Source organism: Eleutherodactylus coqui, chromosome 5 (assembly GCF_035609145.1).
Source record: "Eleutherodactylus coqui strain aEleCoq1 chromosome 5, aEleCoq1.hap1, whole genome shotgun sequence".
NCBI classification, from domain to species: Eukaryota; Metazoa; Chordata; class Amphibia; order Anura; family Eleutherodactylidae; genus Eleutherodactylus; species Eleutherodactylus coqui.
This window is the reverse complement of record NC_089841.1, coordinates 69,710,961-69,734,108: the sequence shown is the minus strand read 5'-3', so window position 1 is coordinate 69,734,108 and position 23,148 is coordinate 69,710,961. Positions and strand designations below refer to the sequence as shown.

At 49.0% G+C, this 23,148-nt stretch overlaps 2 protein-coding genes across 2 annotated transcripts in view; both read left to right on the top strand.

Annotated features, from left to right (window-relative positions):
- Nucleotides 1-23,148, top strand: part of LOC136627524 (von Willebrand factor A domain-containing protein 5A-like) — a 329,030-nt gene that overhangs the window by 143,193 nt on the left and 162,689 nt on the right. The gene's annotated exons all lie outside the window — the stretch shown is intronic.
- LOC136627190 (von Willebrand factor A domain-containing protein 5A-like) overlaps nt 1-23,148 on the top strand; it is a 143,612-nt gene that overhangs the window by 749 nt on the left and 119,715 nt on the right. Inside the window, exon 2 of the mRNA XM_066602122.1 lies at nt 22,005-22,081. Coding sequence (XP_066458219.1) covers nt 22,018-22,081 — 64 coding nt within the window. The 5' untranslated portion in view covers nt 22,005-22,017. The remainder of the gene's footprint in view (nt 1-22,004; nt 22,082-23,148) is intronic.

Sequence of the window (23,148 nt, the reverse complement as noted above, 5' to 3'; positions counted from 1 at the left end):
CTCTTGCAAATGCTTTCACCTCTCTTCTAATCCTTGCTCTCAGTCTCAGAACCTCTTCCAAGTGCCCCCAACCGGGGCACACTATTCACATCAGCCCCTCTCTCCTGTCCTCCCCTATGCACAGCCCGCACGCACTCTATACTTTCTTACTAAGCCTCACACCCCCTAATACCACTAACAAACATTACTGCCACCCCCACAAATCTCCTAATCATCTGCTCACGCTTGCTATTTTGCTGCTACTAGCAGCTGGGGATATCTCTCCCAATCCTGGCCCTCCCTCCACTGCTCTTAACTATTACCCCCCACCTGACTCACTAGGACACCCCTCAAGCCCCACTGCTAGCCCATGCATACCCTCCCCCAACTCCTTTCAATGTGCCCTCTGGAATTGCCAGTCAGCATGTAACAAACTCCCCACCATCCACGACTATTTTACTGCCCATTCTTTTAATCTGCTCGCTCTCACAGAAACGTGGATACAACAGTCTGACACGGCTTCCCCTGCTGCACTGTCCTACAATGGCCTGCAGTTCTCCCATACCCCGAGACCAGACGACAGGCGTGGCGGAGGAGTAGGTGCTCTTCTCTCCCCGAAATGTACCTACCAGGTCATCCCCCCTGTACCCTCACTCACTTTTCCTTCATTTGAGGTACATATGCTACGGCTTTTCCGCCCGCTGTCCATGCGAGTAGCAGTCATCTATCGCCCCCCAGGTGCTGCTCGCCTGTTTTTGGACCACTTTGCTGCCTGGCTCCCCCACTTCCTATCCTGCGAAATCCCAACCCTCATCTTAGGCGATTTTAACATCCCCACTAATGACCCCATCTCCCCATCTGCCTCTCAGCTTCTTTCGCTCACCTCCTCCCTTGGTCTCTCTCAACTCACAGCCTCTCCCACTCACAGGGATGGCAATACTCTGGATCTGGTCTTCCTCCGGCTTTGCTCTGCTTCCAACTTCACTAACTCCCCTCTCCCACTCTCAGATCATAACATCCTCTCTTTCTCTGTCACACTCCCTAACATCTCTCCACACCCACCTACCTATCGTACCTACAGGAACTTAGAGGCCATCCACACACAAGACTTTGCTGAATCCCTACAGTCCTCTCTGTCCCCCATCTCTCTCCTCTCCTGCCCCAACCTGGCCGCCGCTCACTACAACACCGCTCTCAAACATGCCCTGGAAGAAGCGGCGCCCCCCAGGACCCGAGCCATCCGATGTAGACCACGGCAACCCTGGCTCACACCTCAAACGCGCTTCATCCGGCGGTGCTCTAGAAGTGCCGAACGGCTGTGGAGGAAGTCGCAAACGTCTGCAGACTTTCTCCACTACAAATTCATGCTCAAAACCTACAACTTCGCCCTCCACCACACCAAACAAGTCTACTTTACCTCTCTCGTCTCCTCACTATCGCACAACCCTAAACAGCTCTTTGATACTTTTCACTCCCTTCTCAGCCCTAAACCGCAGCCCCCGGTGACGGATCTCAGTGCTGTTGAACTGGCTGCCTACTTCAAAAAGAAAATTGATGACATCCGTCAAGAAATAACCTCCCAACCCCAGACTAGCCCTGACCTTAGTCTTGTCAGCACTGCAGCTAGCTCCTGCTCACTGTCTGTACTCAGACCAGCAACAGAGGAAGAAGTCTCCAAACTGCTCTTCTCTGCTCGCCCCACCACCTGCGCTAGCGACCCTCTCCCCTCACACCTCCTCCGATCCCTCTCCCCAGTGGTCATCTCGCATCTCACCACTATATTCAACCTCTCTCTGGCCTCTGGCATCTTTCCCTCTTCTTTCAAACATGCCATCATATCCCCATTGCTAAAGAAGCCGACTCTTGACGCAACTGACGTTGCCAATTACCGACCCATCTCAAACCTCCCCTTCATCTCCAAATTACTAGAACGGCTGGTTTACTCCCGCCTTGTAAGCTATCTATCAGAGAACTCTCTCCTCGACCCCCTACAGTCTGGCTTCCGACCCCAACACTCCACAGAAACTGCCCTTACAAGGGTATCAAACGACCTACTGTCAGCCAAATCGAGGGGTGACTACTCCCTACTGATCCTCCTCGATCTCTCTGCAGCATTTGACACAGTTGACCACAAACTCCTCCTCAGTATGCTTCGCTCCATCGGCCTAAAGGACACTGCTCTCTCCTGGTTCTCCTCCTACCTATCTGACCGCTTTTTCAGTGTCTCCTTTGCTGGCTCTACCTCTCCTTCTCTTCCCCTTGCTGTTGGGGTCCCCCAAGGCTCGGTCCTTGGCCCCCTCCTTTTCTCTATCTACACAGCCCCTGTTGGACAAACCATCAGGAGCTTTGGCCTCCATTACCACCTCTATGCTGATGACACCCAGTTATACACCTCTTCCCGTGACATCTCTGCACCTTTCCTCCAAAACATCACCAACTGTCTGTCTGCTGTCCACAGTGCAGCGCCCCCCTATATTGCCTCCCTCATCTCAATCCATCACCCAGCCCGGGCTCTCCGCTCTGCTAATGAAACTAGACTGCACACCCCTCTAATTCGAACTTCTCACTCCCGCCTCCAAGACTTCTCCAGAGCAGCACCGGTCCTCTGGAACGCACTACCAAAGAACATCCGGGCAATCCAGGACTCGAAAAACTTCAGGCGTGCTCTAAAGACGCACCTCTTCAGGGATGCATACCGCATTCCCTAAACAAACCCTTCTGTACTCCGCCTGATAACATGTTTCCTGACCTACTGACTGCAATCCCTGCTAGCCATCATAAACCGCTCCTGTAGTCATATTGATCCTGCCGTCGCATAGCTAAATGTCTGACTGTTGTCTGTATATAGCATCCCTCACTCTCCAGCACGCGATACTGTGCACACCTCCAGCCATTTTACCTTCTGTATCACCCCCTTACTTGTAGTATGTAAGCTCGTTGGAGCAGGACCCTCACCCCTATTGTTTCCATCAGCTGATTACGATTGTAACCGTGGTTCTGTAATTTTTTGTACTTTTGTCTCTGTATTTCCCCTGTCTATGTAAGCGCTGCGGAATATGTTGGCGCTATACAAATAAAGATTATTATTATTATTATTATTACCCACAGATAAGAGGCGATTTTTCAGGCAAAATCTCCTAGCATCCCTTCTGTGAAAAGATTGGCAGTGTTTCCCATTGATTTCAATTGGAAACCTCACATCGCACGGCATGCGAGAGCCATATAATGCATTTTAGGTCCCATTAACATCAATGGGTCTTGAGTTCCAAGGAATGTAGAAAAATAGAACATGGCACAATTTTTTACCTCGCTGCATCACAGTGAGGGAAAACATCGCTCATGTGTATGATCCATTCAGAAGTATGGAGTTCATATTCTCACGAGTATTGTGTGTCTCACAACGCACAAAACTCATGCCTGATTCTCAGCTTTGTGAAGCCAGCCTAACCTTTTACAGCACAGCGCTAAATGCTGTACAATGTGTTCATTCATTTCAGAGGGGCTGTTCACGCAAGGCTGAAAATGCAGAGTCTTCAACGTGGCACTTTGACAGCATTGCATGTTATATTTTTGGCCGTTTTCAGCCCTGCGTTGCCGATTGAAATGAATGGGCAACGGTTGAAAATGCAGCACAACTTGGTATCGTGCTTTTGGCAGCAATAAACACCCGAGCTGCACTTCCTGAGTCAATAAAATCAATACTCACCTTACAGGTGATGTCACTGTCCCCGGCGGCACTCTCGGGACTTGTCAGCCGACAGGGGGACTTTCGTAATGACAGGGATTCAAGAGATTGCTCTGATTGGCTGAGTGACAGCCGGCTCAGCCAATCAGAGCCAGCGCTGGATGCGTCCAATCACAGTCATTCATTCAGACGACCGTATACCGGCTGGGTTTGTATGCCCGGCCGATATACGGTGTCCCTCTGTGCAGGGGGAGGAGGCTAGAAGAGTCGAGAGCAGTGCACGGAGCCCCCCCCCCCCCCGTCCTCCCTCCGCCCCCTGCCAATATTTGCAATGGGAGGGGCGGGACGGGGCATTTGCATTATGAATTCCTCTGATGTTCTGTATTACTTTATTTGCTCACATGGGAGTATGTGTGATTCCTCTGACAATTCTCCTGTTAGAAACTAATGGGCGTAGACAGGAAAAACTGTTTGCCTGGCAATTAATATTGTCAATGACCCATTAAAGAAATGCAGGTGATTTATAACCAGGAGGTGCCGTACCCCACAACAAACGCCCTTCAGTTACTACTATCATAGTGCCGCTCACCGCTCCTGCATTTCACTTATTTCATACATATGGAAAACCTTGTGTACATTACCTACATAAATATTTGCAAGCTTACTGCCGTGAATAGTGCGGGCTCCGTGTGTGCAGGTGGAGACATTCATGTATTTGGTCATTTAGCCTCACATGTAGAGATGAGCGAACACCAAAATGTTCGGGTGTTCGTTATTCGGAACGAACTTCCCGTGATGCTCGAGGGTTCGTTTCGAACAACGAACCCCATTGAAGTCAATGGGCGACCAGAACATTTTTGTATTTCGCCGATGCTCGCTAAGGTTTTCATGTGTGAAAATCTGGGCAATTCAAGAAAGTGATGGGAATGACACAGTGACGGATAGGGCAGGCGAGGGGCTACATGTTGGGCTGCATCTCAAGTTCACAGGTCCCACTATTAAGCCACAATACCGGCAAGAGTGGGCCCCCCCCCCTCCCAACAACTTTTACTTCTGAAAAGCCCTCATTAGCATGGCATACCTTTGCTAAGCACCACACTACCTCCAACAAAGCACAATCACTGCCTGCATGACACTCCACTGACACTTCTCCTGGGTTACATGCTGACCAACCGCCCCCCCTCCCCCCCACAGCGCACACCAAAGTGTCCCTGGGCAGCCTTCAGCTGCCCTCATGCCACACCACGCTCATGTCTATTTAGAATTGCGTCTGCCATGACGAGGGACCGCAGGCACACACTGCAGAGGTTGGCACGGCTAGGCAGCGACCCTCTTTAAAAGTGGCGGAGCGATAGCCCACAATGCTGTACAGAAGCAATGAGAAATAGAATCCTGTGCCACCGCCATCAGGAGCTGCACACGTGGGCATAGCAATGGGGAACCTATGTGCCACACACTATTCATTCTGTCAAGGTGTCTGCATGCCCCAGTCAGACCGGGCTTTTTAATTCATAGACACAGGCAGGTACAACTCCCTATTGTGAAGTCCCTGTCGACCCACAGCATGGGTGGCTCCCTGGAACCCACCGGTGGTACACAGAAATATCCCATTGCATTGCCCAACACAGCTGAGGTAGTAATGTCGTGCTTAATGCAGGTGGGCTTCGGCCCACACTGCATGCCCCAGTCAGACTGGGGTTCTTTAGAAGTGTACAGATGTATTAAAAACTCCGTGTGCACCTACAGCATGGGTGGCTCCCTGGAACCCACCGGCGGTACACAAAAATATCCCATTGCATTGCCCAACACAGCTGAGGTAGTAATGTCGTGCTTAATGCAGGTGGGCTTCGGCCCACACTGCATGCCCCAGTCAGACTGGGGTTCTTTACAAGTGGACACATGTAGGTTAAACTCCCTGTGGACCCACTGCCTGGGTGGGTGCCAGGAAGCCACCGGCGGTACATAGAAATATCCCATTGCATTGCCCAACACAGCTGAGGTAGTAATGTTGTGCGTAATACAGGTGGGCTTCGGCCCACACTGCATGCCCCAGTCAGACTGGGGTTCTTTAGAAGTGTACAGATGTATTAAAAACTCCGTGTGCACCTACAGCATGGGTGGCTCCCTGGAACCCACCGGCGGTACACAAAAATATCCCATTGCATTGCCCAACACAGCTGAGGTTACGTCAGCTGTAATGCAGGTGGGCTAAAAATTAATTTGATTACACTGTAGGCGAGGGCCCACAAAAATTGCTGTATCAACAGTACTAATGTACATCCCAAAAATTGGCCATGGCCAGCCAAGAGGGCAGGTGAAACCCATTAATCGCTTTGGTTAATGTGGCTTAAGTGGTAACTAGGCCTGGAGGCAGCCCAGTGTAACGAAAAATTGGTTCAAGTTAAAGTTCCAATGCTTTTAAGCGCATTGAAACTTTTAAAAATTGTTCTGAAAAATTATTTGACTGAGCCTTGTGGCCCTAAGAAAAATTGCCCGTTCAGCGTGATTACGTGAGGTTTCAGGAGGAGGAGCAGGAGGAGGAGGAGGAGGAGGAATATTAGACACAGATTGATGAAGCAGAAATGTCCCCGTTTTGGATGGTGAGAGAGAACGTAGCTTCCATCCGCGGGTGCAGCCTACGTATTGCTTACGTATCGCTGCTGTCCGCTGGTGGAGAACAGAAGTCTGGGGAAATCCAGCCTTTGTTCATCTTGATGAGTGTTAGCCTGTCGGCACTGTCGGTTGACAAGCGGCTACGCTTATCTGTGATGATTCCCCCAGCCGCACTAAACACCCTTTCCGACAAGACGCTAGCCGCAGGACAAGCAAGCACCTCCAGGGCATACAGCGCGAGTTCAGGCCACGTGTCCAGCTTCGACACCCAGTAGTTGTAGGGGGCAGAGGCGTCACCAAGGATGGTCGTGCGATCCGCTACGTACTCCCTCACCATCCTTTTACAGTGCTCCCGCCGACTCAGCCGTGACTGGGGAGCGGTGACACAGTCTTGGTGGGGAGCCATAAAGCTGGCCAGGCCCTTAAAGACTGTTGCACTGCCTGGGATGTACATGCTGCTCGATCTACGCACATCCCCTGCTACCTTGCCCTCGGTACTGCGCCTTCTGCCACTAGCGCTGTCGGCTGGGAATTTTACCATCAGCTTGTCCGCAAGGGTCCTGTGTAGAGATGAGCGAACACCAAAATGTTCGGGTGTTCGTTATTCGTAACGAACTTCCCGTGATGCTCGAGGGTTCGTTTCGAACAACGAACCCCATTGAAGTCAATGGGCGACCGGAACATTTTTGTATTTCGCCGATGCTCGCTAAGGTTTTCATGTGTGAAAATCTGGGCAATTCAGGAAAGTGATGGGAATGACACAGTGACGGATAGGGCAGGCGAGGGGCTACATGGTGGGCTGCATCTCAAGTTCACAGGTCCCACTATTAAGCCACAATAGCGGCAAGAGTGCCCCCCCCCCCCCCCCCCCACTGTCAGCATAAAGATCGTCCTCCTCTGGCACAGCTGTAACAGCTGTAGCAGAGAAGAACGATGTTTGCCCATTGAATTCAATGGAACCGGCAATACAGCCGACTCCACTGAATGCAATGGGCTGCCGGCGATCGCAGGATGAATGGTCGGAAAGGGGTTAAATATATAACCCCTTTCCTGCAATTCATCCAGAAATGTGTTACACTAAAAATATATACCGGCGTATAAGGCGACCGGGCGTATAAGACGACCCCCCAACTGTCACCTTATACGCCGGTAATACAGTGGAGCAAAGAATAAAAAGCATTACTTACGTTTTTAGATGATCTGCGGCGCTCCTGCAGGCTGTCACTCCCTCCTGGTCCACGGCAGACAAGCTTTCTCCACGAAAGACTTTAAATCCCTGCCTCCAGAAGCACATGTGCCTTCAGCCAATCACAGCCAATGACAATGATGTCATTGAATGGCTGTGATTGGCTGTGTTTCTGGAGGCGGGGATTTCAAGCCTTGAAATCCCCGCCTCCAGAAACACAGCCAATCACAGCCATTCAATGACATCATTGTCATTGGCTGTGATTGGCTGAAGGCACATGTGCTTCTGGAGGCAGGGATTTAAAGTCTTTCGTGGAGAAAGCTTGTCTGCCGTGGACCAGGAGGGAGTGACAGCCTGCAGGAGCACCGCAGATCATCTAAAAACGTAAGTAATGCTTTTTATTCTTTGCTCCACTGTATTACCGGCGTATAAGGTGACAGTTGGGGGGTCGTCTTATACGCCCCGTCGCCTTAAACGCCGGTATATATTTTTAGTGTAACACATTTCTGGATGAATTGCAGGAAAGGGGTTATATATTTAACCCCTTTCCGACCATTCATCCTGCGATCGCCGGCAGCCCATTGCATTCAGTGGAGTCGGCTGTATTGCCGGTTCCATTGAATTCAATGGGCAAACATCGTTCTTCTCTGCTACAGCTGTTACAGCTGTGCCAGAGAAGAAGGATTTGTCTTCTATATGTTCTCAATGGGGTCAGCGCTGCTGCCGCTGGCCCCATTGAGCGCATATAGAATGCATCCATAGCGAGCAGCGGGAGGGGCAGACTTTCATATCAGGCGGACACCTTATCTCCCCAGCCACTCACAGCAGGGGGGTGGTATAGGGCTTAAACGTTGCAGGGGGAAGTTGTAATGCCTTCCCTGTCTTTATATTGGCCAAAAAAAAGCGCTAACGTCTCAGGGAAGAAAGTTTAATTTACCAGAACACCGCATGGTGTTCGTTACGAATAACGAACATCCCGAACACCCTAATATTCGCACGAATAGCAAGCTCGGACGAACGCGTTCGCTCATCTCTAGTCCTGTGGTATAGCAACACTCTCGAACCCCTTTCCTCTTCGGGAATCAGAGTGGGCAGGTTCTCCTTATACCGTGGATCGAGCAGTGTGTACACCCAGTAATCCGTCGTGGCCAGAATGCGTGCAACGCGAGGGTCACGAGAAAGGCATCCTAACATGAAGTCAGCCATGTGTGCCAGGGTACCAGTACGCAACACATGGCTGTCCTCACTAGGAAGATCACTTTCAGGATCCTCCTCCTCCTCCTCCTCCTCAGGCCATACACGCTGAAAGGATGACAGGCAATCAGCCGGTGTACCGTCAGCAGCGGCCCAAGCTGTCTCTTCCCCCTCCTCCTCATCCTCCTCATGCTCCTCCTCCTCCTCCTGTACGCGCTGAGAAATAGACAGGAGGGTGCCCTGACTATCCAGCGGCATACTGTCTTCCCCCGCCCCCGTTTCCGAGCGCAAAGCAGCTGCCTTTATTGTTTGCAGGGAATTTCTCAAGATGCATAGCAGAGGAATGGTGACGCTAATGATTGTAGCATCGCCGCTCACCACCTGGGTAGACTCCTCAAAATTACCAAGGACATGGCAGATGTCTGCCAACCAGGCCCACTCTTCTGAAAGGAATTGAGGAGGCTGACTCCCACTGCGCCGCCCATGTTGGAGTTGGTATTCGACTATAGCTCTCCGTTGTTCATAGAGCCTGGCCAACATGTGGAGCGTAGAGTTCCACCGTGTGGGCACGTCGCACAGCAGTCGGTGCACTGGCAGCTTAAAGTGATGTTGCAGGGTGCGCAGGGTGGCAGCGACCGTGTGGGACTTGCGGAAATGTGCGCAGAGCCGGCGCGCCTTTACGAGCAGGTCTGACAAGCGTGGGTAGCTTTTCAGAAAGCGCTGAACCACCAAATTAAAGACGTGGGCCAGGCATGGCACGTGCGTGAGGCTGCCGAGCTGCAGAGCCGCCACCAGGTTACGGCCGTTGTCACACACGACCATGCCCGGTTGGAGGCTCAGCGGCGCAAGCCAGCGGTCGGTCTGCTGTGTCAGACCCTGCAGCAGTTCGTGGGCCGTGTGCCTCTTATCGCCTAAGCTGAGTAGTTTCAGCACGGCCTGCTGACGCTTGCCCACCGCTGTGCTGCCACACCGCGCGACACCGACTGCTGGCGACATGCTGCTGCTAACACATCTTGATTGCGAGACAGAGGAGGAGGAGGAGGAGGAGGGTGCTTTAGTGGAGGAAGCATACACCTCCGCAGATACCAGCACCGAGCTGGGGCCCGCAATTCTGGGGGTGGGTAGGACGTGAGCGGTCCCAGGCTCTGACTCTGTCCCAGCCTCCACTAAATTCACCCAATGTGCCGTCAGGGAGATGTAGTGGCCCTGCCCGCCTGTGCTTGTCCACGTGTCCGTAGTTAAGTGGACCGTGGCAGTAACCGCGTTGGTGAGGGCGCGTACAATGTTGCGGGAGACGTGGTCGTGCAGGGCTGGGACGGCACATCGGGAAAAGTAGTGGCGACTGGGAACTGAGTAGCGCGGGGCCGCCGCCTCCATGATACTTTTGAAGGACTCCGTTTCCACAACCCTATAAGGCAGCATCTCAAGGCTGATGAATTTTGCGATGCGGACGGTTAACGTTTGAGCGTGCGGGTGCGTGGCGGCGTACTTGCGCTTGCGCTCCAACAGTTGCGCTAGCGACGGCTGGACTGTGCGGTGCGAGACATTGGAGGATGGGGCCGAGGACAGCGGAGGTGAGGGTGTGGGTGCAGGCCATGAGACGGTCGTGCCTGTGTCCTGAGAGGGGGGTTGCATCTCAGTGGCAGGTTGGGGCACAGGGGGAGAGGCAGGGGTGCAAACCGGAGGCGGTGAACGGCCTTCGTCCCACCTTGTGGGGTGCTTGGCCATCATATGCCTGCGCATGGTGGTGGTGGTGAGGCTGTTGGTGTTGGCTCCCCGGCTGAGCTTTGCGCGACAAAGGTTGCACACCACAGTTCGTCGGTCGTCAGGCGTCTCTGTGAAAAACTGCCAGACCTTAGAGCACCTCGGCCTCTGCAGGGTGGCATGGCGCGAGGGGGCGCTTTGGGAAACACTTGGTGGATTATTCGGTCTGGCCCTGCCTCTACCCCTGGCCACCGCACTGCCTCTTGCAACCTGCCCTGCTGATGCCCTTGACTCCCCCTCTGAAGACCTGTCCTCCTGAGTAAGCGTTGCACACCAGGTGGGGTCAGTCACCTCATCGTCCTGCTGCTCTTCCTCCGAATCCTCTGTGCGCTGCTCCCTCGGACTTACTGCCCTTACTACTACCTCACTGCAAGACAACTGTGTCTGATCGTCATCGTCCTCCTCACCCACAGAAAGTTGTTGAGACAGTTGGCGGAAGTCCCCAGCCTCATCCCCCGGACCCCGGGAACTTTCGAATGGTTGGGCATCAGTGACTATAAACTCCTCTGGTGGGAGAGGAACCGCTGCTGCCCAATCTGAGCAGGGGCCCGAGAACAGTTCCTGGGAGTGTTCCCGCTCCTGAGCAGGTGTCATTGTAGTGGAGTGAGGAGGCTGGGAGGAAGGAGGAGCAGCAGACAGAGGATTCGGATTTGCAGCAGTGGACGGCGCAGAACTGCGTGTTGACGATAGGTTGCTCGAAGCACTTTCTGCCATCCAGGACAGGACCTGCTCACACTGCTCATTTTCTAATAACCGTCTCCCGCGTGGACCCATTAATTGGGCGATGAATGTGGGGACGCCAGAAACGTGCCTCTCTCCTAATCGCGCAGCAGTCGGCTGCGACACACCGGGATCCGGAGCTCGGCCTGTGCCCACACCCTGACTTGGCCCTCCGCGTCCTCGGCCGCGTCCACGTCCTCTAGGCCTACCCCTACCCCTCAGCATGCTGTATTACCAGTGATTTGATTTCACAGGCAGGAAATAAATTGGCGCAAGACTGCAGGCCAAATATTATTTTTGCACTTTTTGGAAAACGAACGGCCCCACTGCCTTTAGTGAATGAATAATCTAAGTTTAATAACTGTGCTGTGTCCCTGCTAATGTGTCACTGAACGTGAGGGTAGCAGAGTTATTATAACTGTGGCAGAGCAGGTATTTTTTTTCCCAATTAAGGAAAGCAAATGGCGAAGCCAGCAGTAAAGCGTAGCTGGGTGCGTATGATTTAGCAATGTTTTTCACGCAGCTCACACGTGTCCACAGGCGTTAGGACGGACAGAGGCTGGACAAATAGATTTGTTTTCAGTTTTTTCCCACCAAAAGGCAGCACTGCGTATATTCAATGAACATGAGAAGTTTAATAACTGTGCTGTGTCCCTGCTTATGTGTCACAGAACGTGAGGGTAGCAGAGTTATTATAACTCTGGCAGAGCAGGTATTTTTTTTCCCAATTAAGGAAAGCAAATGGCGAAGCCAGCAGTAAAGCGTAGCTGGGTGCGTATGATTTAGCACTGTTCTTCACGCAGCTCACACGTCTCCACCGCCCGTAAGGACGGACAGAGGCTGGACAAATAGATTTGTTTTCAGTTTTTTCCCACCAAAAGGCAGCACTGCGTATATTCAATGAACATGAGAAGTTTAATAACTGTGCTGTGTCCCTGCTTATGTGTCACAGAACGTGAGGGTAGCAGAGTTATTATAACTCTGGCAGAGCAGGTATTTTTTTTCCCAATTAAGGAAAGCAAATGGCGAAGCCAGCAGTAAAGCGTAGCTGGGTGCGTATGATTTAGCACTGTTCTTCACGCAGCTCACACGTCTCCACCGCCCGTAAGGACGGACAGAGGCTGGACAAATTGATTTGTTTTCAGTTTTTTCCCACCAAAAGGCAGCACTGCGTATATTCAATGAACATGAGAAGTTTAATAACTGTGCTGTGTCCCTGCTTATGTGTCACAGAACGTGAGGGTAGCAGAGTTATTATAACTCTGGCAGAGCAGGTATTTTTTTTCCCAATTAAGGAAAGCAAATGGCGAAGCCAGCAGTAAAGCGTAGCTGGGTGCGTATGATTTAGCACTGTTCTTCACGCAGCTCACACGTCTCCACCGCCCGTAAGGACGGACAGAGGCTGGACAAATAGATTTGTTTTCAGTTTTTTCCCACCAAAAGGCAGCACTGCGTATATTCAATGAACATGAGAAGTTTAATAACTGTGCTGTGTCCCTGCTTATGTGTCACAGAACGTGAGGGTAGCAGAGTTATTATAACTCTGGCAGAGCAGGTATTTTTTTTCCCAATTAAGGAAAGCAAATGGCGAAGCCAGCAGTAAAGCGTAGCTGGGTGCGTATGATTTAGCACTGTTCTTCACGCAGCTCACACGTCTCCACCGCCCGTAAGGACGGACAGAGGCTGGACAAATTGATTTGTTTTCAGTTTTTTCCCACCAAAAGGCAGCACTGCGTATATTCAATGAACATGAGAAGTTTAATAACTGTGCTGTGTCCCTGCTTATGTGTCACAGAACGTGAGGGTAGCAGAGTTATTATAACTCTGGCAGAGCAGGTATTTTTTTTCCCAATTAAGGAAAGCAAATGGCGAAGCCAGCAGTAAAGCGTAGCTGGGTGCGTATGATTTAGCACTGTTCTTCACGCAGCTCACACGTCTCCACCGCCCGTAAGGACGGACAGAGGCTGGACAAATAGATTTGTTTTCAGTTTTTTCCCACCAAAAGGCAGCACTGCGTATATTCAATGAACATGAGAAGTTTAATAACTGTGCTGTGTCCCTGCTTATGTGTCACAGAACGTGAGGGTAGCAGAGTTATTATAACTCTGGCAGAGCAGGTATTTTTTTTCCCAATTAAGGAAAGCAAATGGCGAAGCCAGCAGTAAAGCGTAGCTGGGTGCGTATGATTTAGCACTGTTCTTCACGCAGCTCACACGTCTCCACCGCCCGTAAGGACGGACAGAGGCTGGACAAATTGATTTGTTTTCAGTTTTTTCACACCAAAAGGCAGCACTGCGTATATTCTATGAATAATAACTGTGTTGTGGCCCTGCCTATACAATTCTTTCCCTGCAGTATCAATGGAGGGTGGAATGCTCTGCAGAGGCGATTTTGAGAAGCCCAAAAAAAATGCAGCACAGCCAACAGCCGCCTGGACAGTACTGCACACGGATAAATATGGCCCTAGAAAGGACCGTTGAGGTTCTTGAAGGCTACACTCACTCCTAACACTCTCCCTGCCTATGCAGCACTTCTGTCCCTAATGCCAGGTGCAACGTTCTGCAGAGCCGATTTTGAGAAAAAAAAAAATGCCACTGCTAACAGCAGCCAACACACAGCTATCAGTGGCCCTAATAAGGACCTTTGGGGGGTCTTGAAGCCTACACTAACTACCAATTCTTTCCCTACAGCAGCTCCGGTATAAACAGCACTGTCCCTCATCTAACTCACACCGCATCTGAGGCGAGCCGCGGGAGGGGCCGACTTTTATATTAGGCGAACACCTGATCTCGCCAGCCACTCACAGCAGGGGGGTGGTATAGGGCTTAAACGTTGCAGGGGGAAGTTGTAATGCCTTCCCTGTCTTTCAATTGGCCAGAAAAGCGCGCAAACGTCTCAGGGAAGGAAGTGAAAGTAACCAGAACACCGCATGGTGTTCGTTACGAATAACGAACATCCCGAACACCCTAATATTCGCACGAATATCAAGCTCGGACGAACGCGTTCGCTCATCTCTACTCACATGACATCTCCATGATAACAGTACATCTTACGGGATGTGATCAGAATCTCTTAGTAGTGCAGCCTCAGGCTTTGTGCGTGTAATATCAAGTGATCAAATCTCACAGTGATGGTTCATTCAGATGGGCAACAGAGTCGTGTCCTACATTCTCAGGCACAACTCACAAAGCACTCAGACACCCCACCCATGTGCTATGCGATGTGTGAGAAATTGCATATCTGCATGTTCTATTGTGCGAGACTACCACAGAAATAGCACGCGCTGCGTTCTTCCCGTTTCGCAGCATTGTTGCGAGAAAAAATCCACCACGTGAAAACACCATTGTAAATAATGAGCTGTATTTTTGTGAGGTTTTTGTGTATCTTGCAATGCACAAAGCTTGCACAATTTTTTCACCAATGTGAAGTCTCCCTAAGGCACCTTTCGCACGACCGAGAAAAATTGCATGAGATTTGTGTGTTGTGAGATGCACAAATCTCGCACGAATATGAACCCCATATAAATTAGCGTTTTTTTCTCTGCATTGCAGTGCGGGAAAAAATTGTGGCATGTCCTATCTTTGGACGTTCCCTCGGAATGCCTCGTTCATTGTATTCAATAATAAAATACCTGATGGTTTTCCATCCTGTGCCTCACAGTTTGGATGATGACATGCCATTGGACGGCGTGTGAGAGAACGATATGGTGAACAAACACCTGAGTTCTCTATGGAATCGGCGGATGCAGAAGAACCCATGTAATTGGGATCTGTGTCCAGTGATTCCAAGAGAGGAGGCAGAGTCTGATTTGGTGGACATTGTTTTCTGTCAGCCGAACAGACACTTTGTCCAGACTTGTCCACATTACAGATCTCGGTCTGAAAGGCTACGTGGCCTGGAGGTTGGAGTGAAGGTTCCCGTGGGCCTGTATGTCATCTAGATATCATCCTCCAGCCTGGACCTTCCATACGAGATCTTTTCTGCTTATGGAAAAAATTTTGTTACAGTGTTCTTAGATTGATGAGCTGGAATTAACTTGATTCATCATGAAGTGGTCAAATGCATGAGTTTAGGGGTACCCAATTCCAGTGTCTGCTATTGACACCACTTCCTTGTCACAGAAAGTTTTGATATATTGTGTCCCAGATGTATGTATTAAAATTGGAGGATAGATACACCAACTGACCAACGGCGAAGGAATCCGAGATGGTGCGTTTATTATCATCACCCTTTAACATAACTCTCCTGGCCTGTTCTAAATTTTGTCGGACCTCACCCCAAACATCTTGTAGCTTGGCAATTCTAGCATCAGCTGCGGGGTTCTCAGAAACAGAAGAACCCCGCAACGAACATCTGGGGTGATAACCCACATTACAGAAAAACGGCGAGGTACTGGATGTGGAATTGCAATGGTTATTAATAGCAAATTCTGCCAACGCCAAAAACTCTGCCCACTGCTGTTGCCGATCGCTCACGTAGAGCGATTTTGGTTCATGTGTTCTGTCTTTCCATTGGATTCAGGGGAAAAGGCCGTAGAGAATGATAACCCCACCCCCAAGTTCTAACAGAACGCACGCCAAAAACGGGCCACAAATTGTACCACCCGATCAGACACTACATCATTGGGAATGCCATGCAACCGTACCACTTCCTCAATGAAAATGGACGTCAATTCAGGAGCCGACGGTAACCTCTTCAATGGAACAAAATGAGCCATCTTAGAAAAACGGTCAACTACCACGCATATTACCGAATATCCTTGAGAAACAGGTAAGTCGTTAATAAAATCCATGGATAAGTGTGACCATGGTCTGGATGGAACAGGTAGTGGCAGTATAGGCCCCTCAGGGTCTCTCTTCCTACTCTTTCCACGAGCGCAGATGGTACAGGCCTCCACAAAACTCCTGACATCCTGGGCCATCCGTGGCCACCAGTACAAACGTCTGCATAATTCTAACATACTATGGATTTCCAGGTGACCCACTATGACGTATGTATGGACCTCCTCCAGTATCTGCAACTGCCAGGCACTGAGTACGAAAAGGTTCCCTTCTGGAAGAGAAACTGGGGCGTCAGCCTGAGCCGCCAAAATCTGGTTGGATATGTCTGACGTCAATGCCGCCACCACTATCCCAGGTGGCAAGATCCCCTCAGAGTGGGAATCTTCCTGCTCGGGAGCTCCAAAACTGTGAGATAAAGCATCAGTCCTGACGTTCTTAGACCCTGGGATATATGTAACGACAATCCGTGGCCACCAGTACAAACGTCTGCATAATTCTAACATACTATGAATTTCCAGGTGACCCACTATGACGTATGTATGGACCTCCTCCAGTATCTGCAACTGCCAGGCACTGAGTACGAAAAGGTTCCCTTCTGGAAGAGAAACTGGGGCGTCAGCCTGAGCCGCCAAAATCTGGTTGGATATGTCTGACGTCAATGCCGCCACCACTATCCCAGGTGGCAAGATCCCCTCAGAGTGGGAATCTTCCTGCTCGGGAGCTCCAAAACTGTGAGATAAAGCATCAGTCCTGACGTTCTTAGACCCTGGGATATATGTAACGACAAAATTAAAGCATGAGAACAATAAGGCCCACCGGGCTTGTCGCGCATTAAGACGCTTGGTGGACTCTAGGTATATCAAATTTGTATGATCAGTAAATACTGTAACTTGATGCTTAGCTCCTTCCAGAAAATGTCTCCACTCCTCAAATGCCCATTTGATGGCCAATAATTCTCTATTGCCAATATCATAGTTTCTTTCCGCCGGACCGAATTTCCTGGAAGAGAAAGCACACAGCTGTAATTTGGCAAGAGAGCCTTGTGACAAAACCGCACCCACCCCATGTTCGGACGCGTCTACCTCCACCATGAAAGGCAGGTTAAGATTAGGTTTTATCAATACAGGGGTTCATGAGAATGCCGCCTTCAGACCTACAAAAGCCTCTATTGCCTGAGGTTACCAATTAACTAAATCAGCGCCCTTCTTGGTTAGGTCCATCAATGGTTTAGCCACCACGAAAAAATTCCTGATAAACTTACGGTAAAAATTTGCGAAACCGAGAAAGTGCTGCAGAGCCTTTAGACTGGTCGGTTGGCACCATTCAGTTATGGCGAGGTCCTTATCGGAATCCATCTAAATGGTGGAATGGTAGAACTGACACTTCTCCAATTTGGCAAATAATTTATTGTCTCGAAGACGGATTCTAATTAGCTTGTAAGCTTCCCTCAAATCGAGCATGGAGAACCATCTAGCCCCCATAACCTGATTAAGTAAATCGGGAATCAATGGAAGCGAATATTGATTCTTTACAGTAATCATATTTAACGCCCGATAATCAATACAAGGCCAAAGACTAACATCCTTCTCCTAGAAAAGGAACAGTCCGGCCCCAGCAGGAGACTCTGAATGGCGTATATGGCCCTCGCCCAAACTCTCAGTTAGATACTCTTTCATAGTGTCCCGTTCTGGCACAGTAACATTGTAAATACCCCCTTTAGGAATCTTACTTCCAGGAGGAGATCAATCTTGCAATCCCACTCCCTATGAGGGGGGAAAAACTTCTGAAAGTTGTTTGGAAAATACATCTGCGAATCCTTCTAAATACTTAGGTAGGCTGACCACCTCACAACCAGAGGAATGCAACTGGACAGTTGTCAAATGGTCTTGGCATCCGATACCCCACTGTATCAACTCGGAAGCTGCCCATTCGATAACGGAATTATGTAACTGCAACCATGTAGCCCCAAAACAACATCAACCGATAAATCTTCAATCACCAAAAATGTACAGATCTCTGTATGTAGAGCTCCCACCGAAAATCTTAGTTCCAGTGTAATCTTCTTTATCAAATCTGCGGCCAGCAGGGTGGCATCAATTCTAGAGACCTGTATATTGGGATTTAAATCTAGCAACTCAGAAGCTATTGACTTGACAAACTCGGAATTCATAAAATTAACTGCCGCCCCTGAGTCGACAAAAGCATGACCAGAAATGATGCAGGAGCCCAACAACATAGAGCAGGGGAGAAGCAACTTGGAAAAACCCGGAAGTACCTGAGCTCCTAGGCGATCCTTCTGGAGATTGTCTCGGAGCAGAAGTTTTCCTGCTACTGTCTCTGGTCACAGGTGGCGACACGATGTCCAGGGTCCCTGCAGTAGAAGCACAACCTGTTTCTTTGTCTGAAGGCCCGACGCTCAGATACTGACAGATATCCCAGTTCCATCTTCTCAATCTGGTTAGCAGGGGAACTGAGGTGTGGCTCTTTACAGGCCAAGGTGAGACTTTCCGATCTAGTGACCCCCTCTGGCCCTCAGCCGCCAGTCAGCTCATACTGCTAACGTCATTGCTGTCTCTAACGTCTTAGGCTCCAGATGACCCAACAACAATTCTTTACTGACTCAGAGAGCCTGGTCAAAAAAATGTCCTTTAAGGCTCGATCATTTCACCCAGACTCTACACAAAGCTGTCGAAATTTCGAACAAAACTCCTCAGCCATCATTTTACCTTGAAGCAGGCTCAATAATTTAGAAACTGCATACCCTGCACGATCTGGCTCATCGTATACCTGACCTCAGGCAGAGAAGAAGGCATCCACCGACTGACGAGAGGGGGAATCTGATGGTAAAGAAAGTCCAATTCTGTGGGTCCCCTCTTAGTCTGGAAATAACAATTCCAACCCTCTGATGTTCTGACCCAGAGGATTGTGTCCGAAAACGAAAATATAGTCTGCATCCCTCACGGAACGCAAAGAATGCCTTATGGTCACCGGAAAAGAAGCCAGGTAAAGTCGCCTTGGGTTCACAAACAGACATGGGTCCCTGTGATACCATTGCCGGAGTCTTTGCCACCGCCTGCTCCTCGTGCGAGAGACAAGTCAACAAATCTTGTACTACCTTCGTTAATTTTATGCACCTGATTTATAACCACAGTAACTGCCTCCATGATGAACAGATACTCGGGGTCAATCTTCTACCCCAAATCTTTGTATGGCCAGTGGTTCTGTCAGGGCTGGTTAGGAATGAGTGACAGGAAGTCCCTACAACCAACCCTCTCCCTTGTCCCTACCTACTCGCCCCCTGGGCTTACACCCAGGGCGACAACTGGGTGGCAGTCCCTACTCTGCACTGAAGGAACCCCGGGAACAGGGACAGGAGAGACCAACTAACCAGAAGACAGAAAATAACAAAACTCCAAGTCAAAACTAAGAGAGTCAATAAGCACCAAAGAACTATCAAGGAATCCAGAGGGAGACAATAGGTCAGAGTAAACCGGGTCCGAGTACAGGAGCGAGCAACCTGAGTAAATGTTAGCTGGAGAACAATTAGCAACCACTCGCAGGGACTGACAGTGTCTGCAGAGATAAATACCCAAAACCCAGCCTAGGTCGGGGTGGAGCCTGGTTACGTGCCAGCTGGTAATGCATGAAGTCAGGCCCTCCTCCAGCCATGCCCCCTAACAGGGGAACGCCGAGCCCGGCCGCCAAGGCCCCGCCCAGCAGCGCCGTGCACCCCACACCTGACATCGGCCCGGACACCAACCACCCCAAGCGACTCCCGGGCGGCAGTGCCGCGCACCACCACTGGCGACCACAAGTCCCCTCCTGACAACTTCCATGTATTAAAATTGGTTTATTTCACACCAAGACTATTAGGGATCTCATGGGATCCCTCCTGACACAAGTGGTGTTGGGCTTCCCTTGATTGCAGTTGCATAACCCAGTGGTGGATTGAGAAAAGGGGGATATTATTAAATGGAATCCTTCGTGTAGTCGAGACTTTTTGTCCATGAAGGTATTTGCTGTTTAGGTGGTTGATGTACCTGCCTTCATACAGGAGTTTGTGAGGAGGGAGTGGACAGGGTACCACCTCATGGAGAAGGGGATTGTTCCATTGGGCTTATCCCAGGCTGTAGGTTACCCAAAAGCCGTAGGTACACTCTAACAGTTCCTTAAAGACAGTCCCTTAAAGATTATATCCAGGACAGTCTAAAAAACAGGGCATATTCGTCCTTCTCACTCTCTATTTGCCACTAGCTCTTCTTTGCAAAGAAAAAGGATGGGGGCTTGCGTCCTTTTTTGAATTTCAGGGAATTAAATAAAGATCCGTACCCATTGCCAATCATACTCGATCTTTTTAGTCGGCGAAGGGGTGCCAGTTGGTTTACTAAGTTAGATTTACATGGTGCTTATAATTTAATTAGGGTAGTGGGGGGGGGGGGGGGGGATAAATGGAAAACTGCTTTTAACACACTCTAGAGGGACATTTTGAAAACTTGATTATGCCTTTTGGTCTGACTAATGCGCCTGTGGTATTTCACACTTTGATAAATGAAGTTCACTTTGTATTAGTGTATCTGGTCCATAGTCTTATTTTTCCTCCAGATTTTCATGTTGCATGTTCGTCTGGTACTTCAGCTGGGCTCATCCTCCGCTCATTTTCCTAATAGAGGGGCTGGTCTTTGTAGTGATGATGTGCCAGCCTAACTTGGGCGGGGGATGGTAAAGCCACCAACGTTAAGCCTCCAACAAGCCACCGCAAAATCGCACTGCCTGGAGGGCTCCAACATGGTGCTGGCAATGCATGTGTGGTCTCCTGTCTCCCTTCCTCGGCCATGGCTCTAGCTGGTGGAGAGGAAGCTTGTGCAGCAGTGCTACTACACTTTTCAGACAGTTGCTGGCGACTGCCAGTCTCCTCTTACTCCCCTATCCTCCTTCTAGTCAGGTACCAAAGCGGGGCTTAAACTTCTGGCTGACAACTGCACTAACAGCGACTATATGCTGCTCCAATAAGTAAGGGGGTAATGCTACTAGTTGTATGAGGGTTTTGATTTTTTTCTTCAAGGACACCATTTTGGGATGCACATCCCTTAGTGTTTTTCTATTATTTGTTTTTCAGTGGGAGGGGCAATATTAGTAAATCTGCTATTTGCTTTTGGCTCTTATTTTATGTGTGTGTTTTATGGCCTCCACCATGCCATATAAATAGCATAACTTTATTCTTCTGGTTGTTTTGATTACGGTAACTCAACTTCAAAAAAACTTCTGACATGTCAGAGTGAATTGTCAGAACTGTTCAGTGTGGGGGTTTAGGTGGTGAGATCTTCACCAATTGCTAAAATAAATGGGCAGAAGCACTGAGCCGAGTGCTTTGCCCAATCGGCTGTTATCAGCAACTGGTGTATGCACTCCATACACTCTCTCTGGAGCTTCTACATTACTCCAAGCAGGGCAGAGCACTACTGCCATACATTTTGGCAAACTGTGGGGTTTCAGCACCTTCACCCCCATTAATGAAGATTTCTAACATGTTAAAAGGTACATGCTATGTCAGAAGGTTTTTTTACACAATGGTATGGCTAACAGGCCTCTGGGGGCCCTAGAACACTGATCTCAATTTTGTATCGTGGCCCTTGTAAGTGATAGAGAGAAAAAACAAATTGCAAAGTTGAAGAGTAGCATGTGAGAAACAGAAATTCAATAGGGCCGCTGCTGTAACTGAAGTAAGGAAAGCATACTCGAAGTGGCCTTCTGCTACAATAGGGGCAGATCATCCCGAGAGTCAACCACTGGATCAGTATTTTTGACTACTCTGTAGAGGAAAATTAATGTATGCCAATACTTATGGGCCCAGCATGTACCAAAAAGACTTGTATAGTGAGTGTATGGGGCCTATGGATGTTTGGCGTGTTCGCCTGAAGTATTTTTTTGTTTTGATTAATACTTCTGGCTTTGTTGCACATAAGATGACCCACTGAATATATCATTTAAATTTTCCTCTGCTCATATCATGAAGCTCTAAGATAGTGAACTGATGAAGCACAGATAGATATCCTGATGACTGTTGTTTCATATCTCCTAATAGAACAAGAACAAAGATGTCATTCCCTCCATGTTGTCCTCCATGTTGTGGTCTCATCGTGGTTGAGTCCAAAAAGCCAGGTGAGATAATTGTTCCTGTTTTTGCTTATAAGCAAATTGTATAATATGTGAGTCAGCAGTCTTTGATGAACCAGCTCGCTAAGACCTAGTCTCTTCATGTATTCTATGTAATTAGGGGATTTATGGAGAGATCAGCTTATTTAGCCATTCATGTGCCATTTAAACTCCCACCCAGAATGCTTTGCTCAGAAGAATGTTGTAGAGCCTCACAATGCTGAAAGTAACTCTAAGAAGCCTGGGAGGAAGAGGTGAAGAGAATCCATACATGTCTTTTCAGTGGATATGGCCTTGGATAACATGTATCATTCTTTCATCATACAGTATCAACTCCTCTTCGTGAATCTCCCTTTCGGGAATACAAGTTTACCTTGAGGAAATCCAGTTGGTATAGGAAGTCCTGGGAAAAAGTATGCAAATTATTTCTTCTCCATAAAGAAGAAAACTGTCTCTCTAGTGTCAAGTATCTACTGTATAGGCCAAGGAGATGTCCCAGAGACCCTAACCTGTGCAAGGCCCCTCACACGGAAGAAGCTCTGTACAGGGCGTAAGTCTCTAGGTAGTGTACCCCAAAGCTAAGCTGAAGGTGTTCTAGCCTTAATTCATTCAGTATATAAGAAGCCTCTAATATCACTTTCTGATCATTATATAAATTTGGCAATTGCACTCAAGCCAAATGTTCATAAAGTTCTTCACAATCCAGACTTAACTTAGAAACATATAGGTTTTTAAAATTAGTAAAAAAAAAAAAAAAAGCACCTTCTTTATAACTGGAGAAATATCAGGCCTTCTCAATGATTTACTTTAATTCCAGAAGCCAAAACACAACCCTCTGCTTCCCTTTCCTCAAAGACCTTTCACTTCATAAAAAGACACTTTTTTTATGAAACACCTTTCAGATTATCCGCAAGTTGAGACTCCGCCCATTTCCCATTTATTTTTGGCTAATTAATGGGATAATATATATTTTTGATCTTCATCTAAAGCTTGTAGCTGAATTTGTCCTCATGACCTCTATTTAGAATTGTGTAAGCTAATCTTCTGTATATACTAGTATAAATGCCTTCATA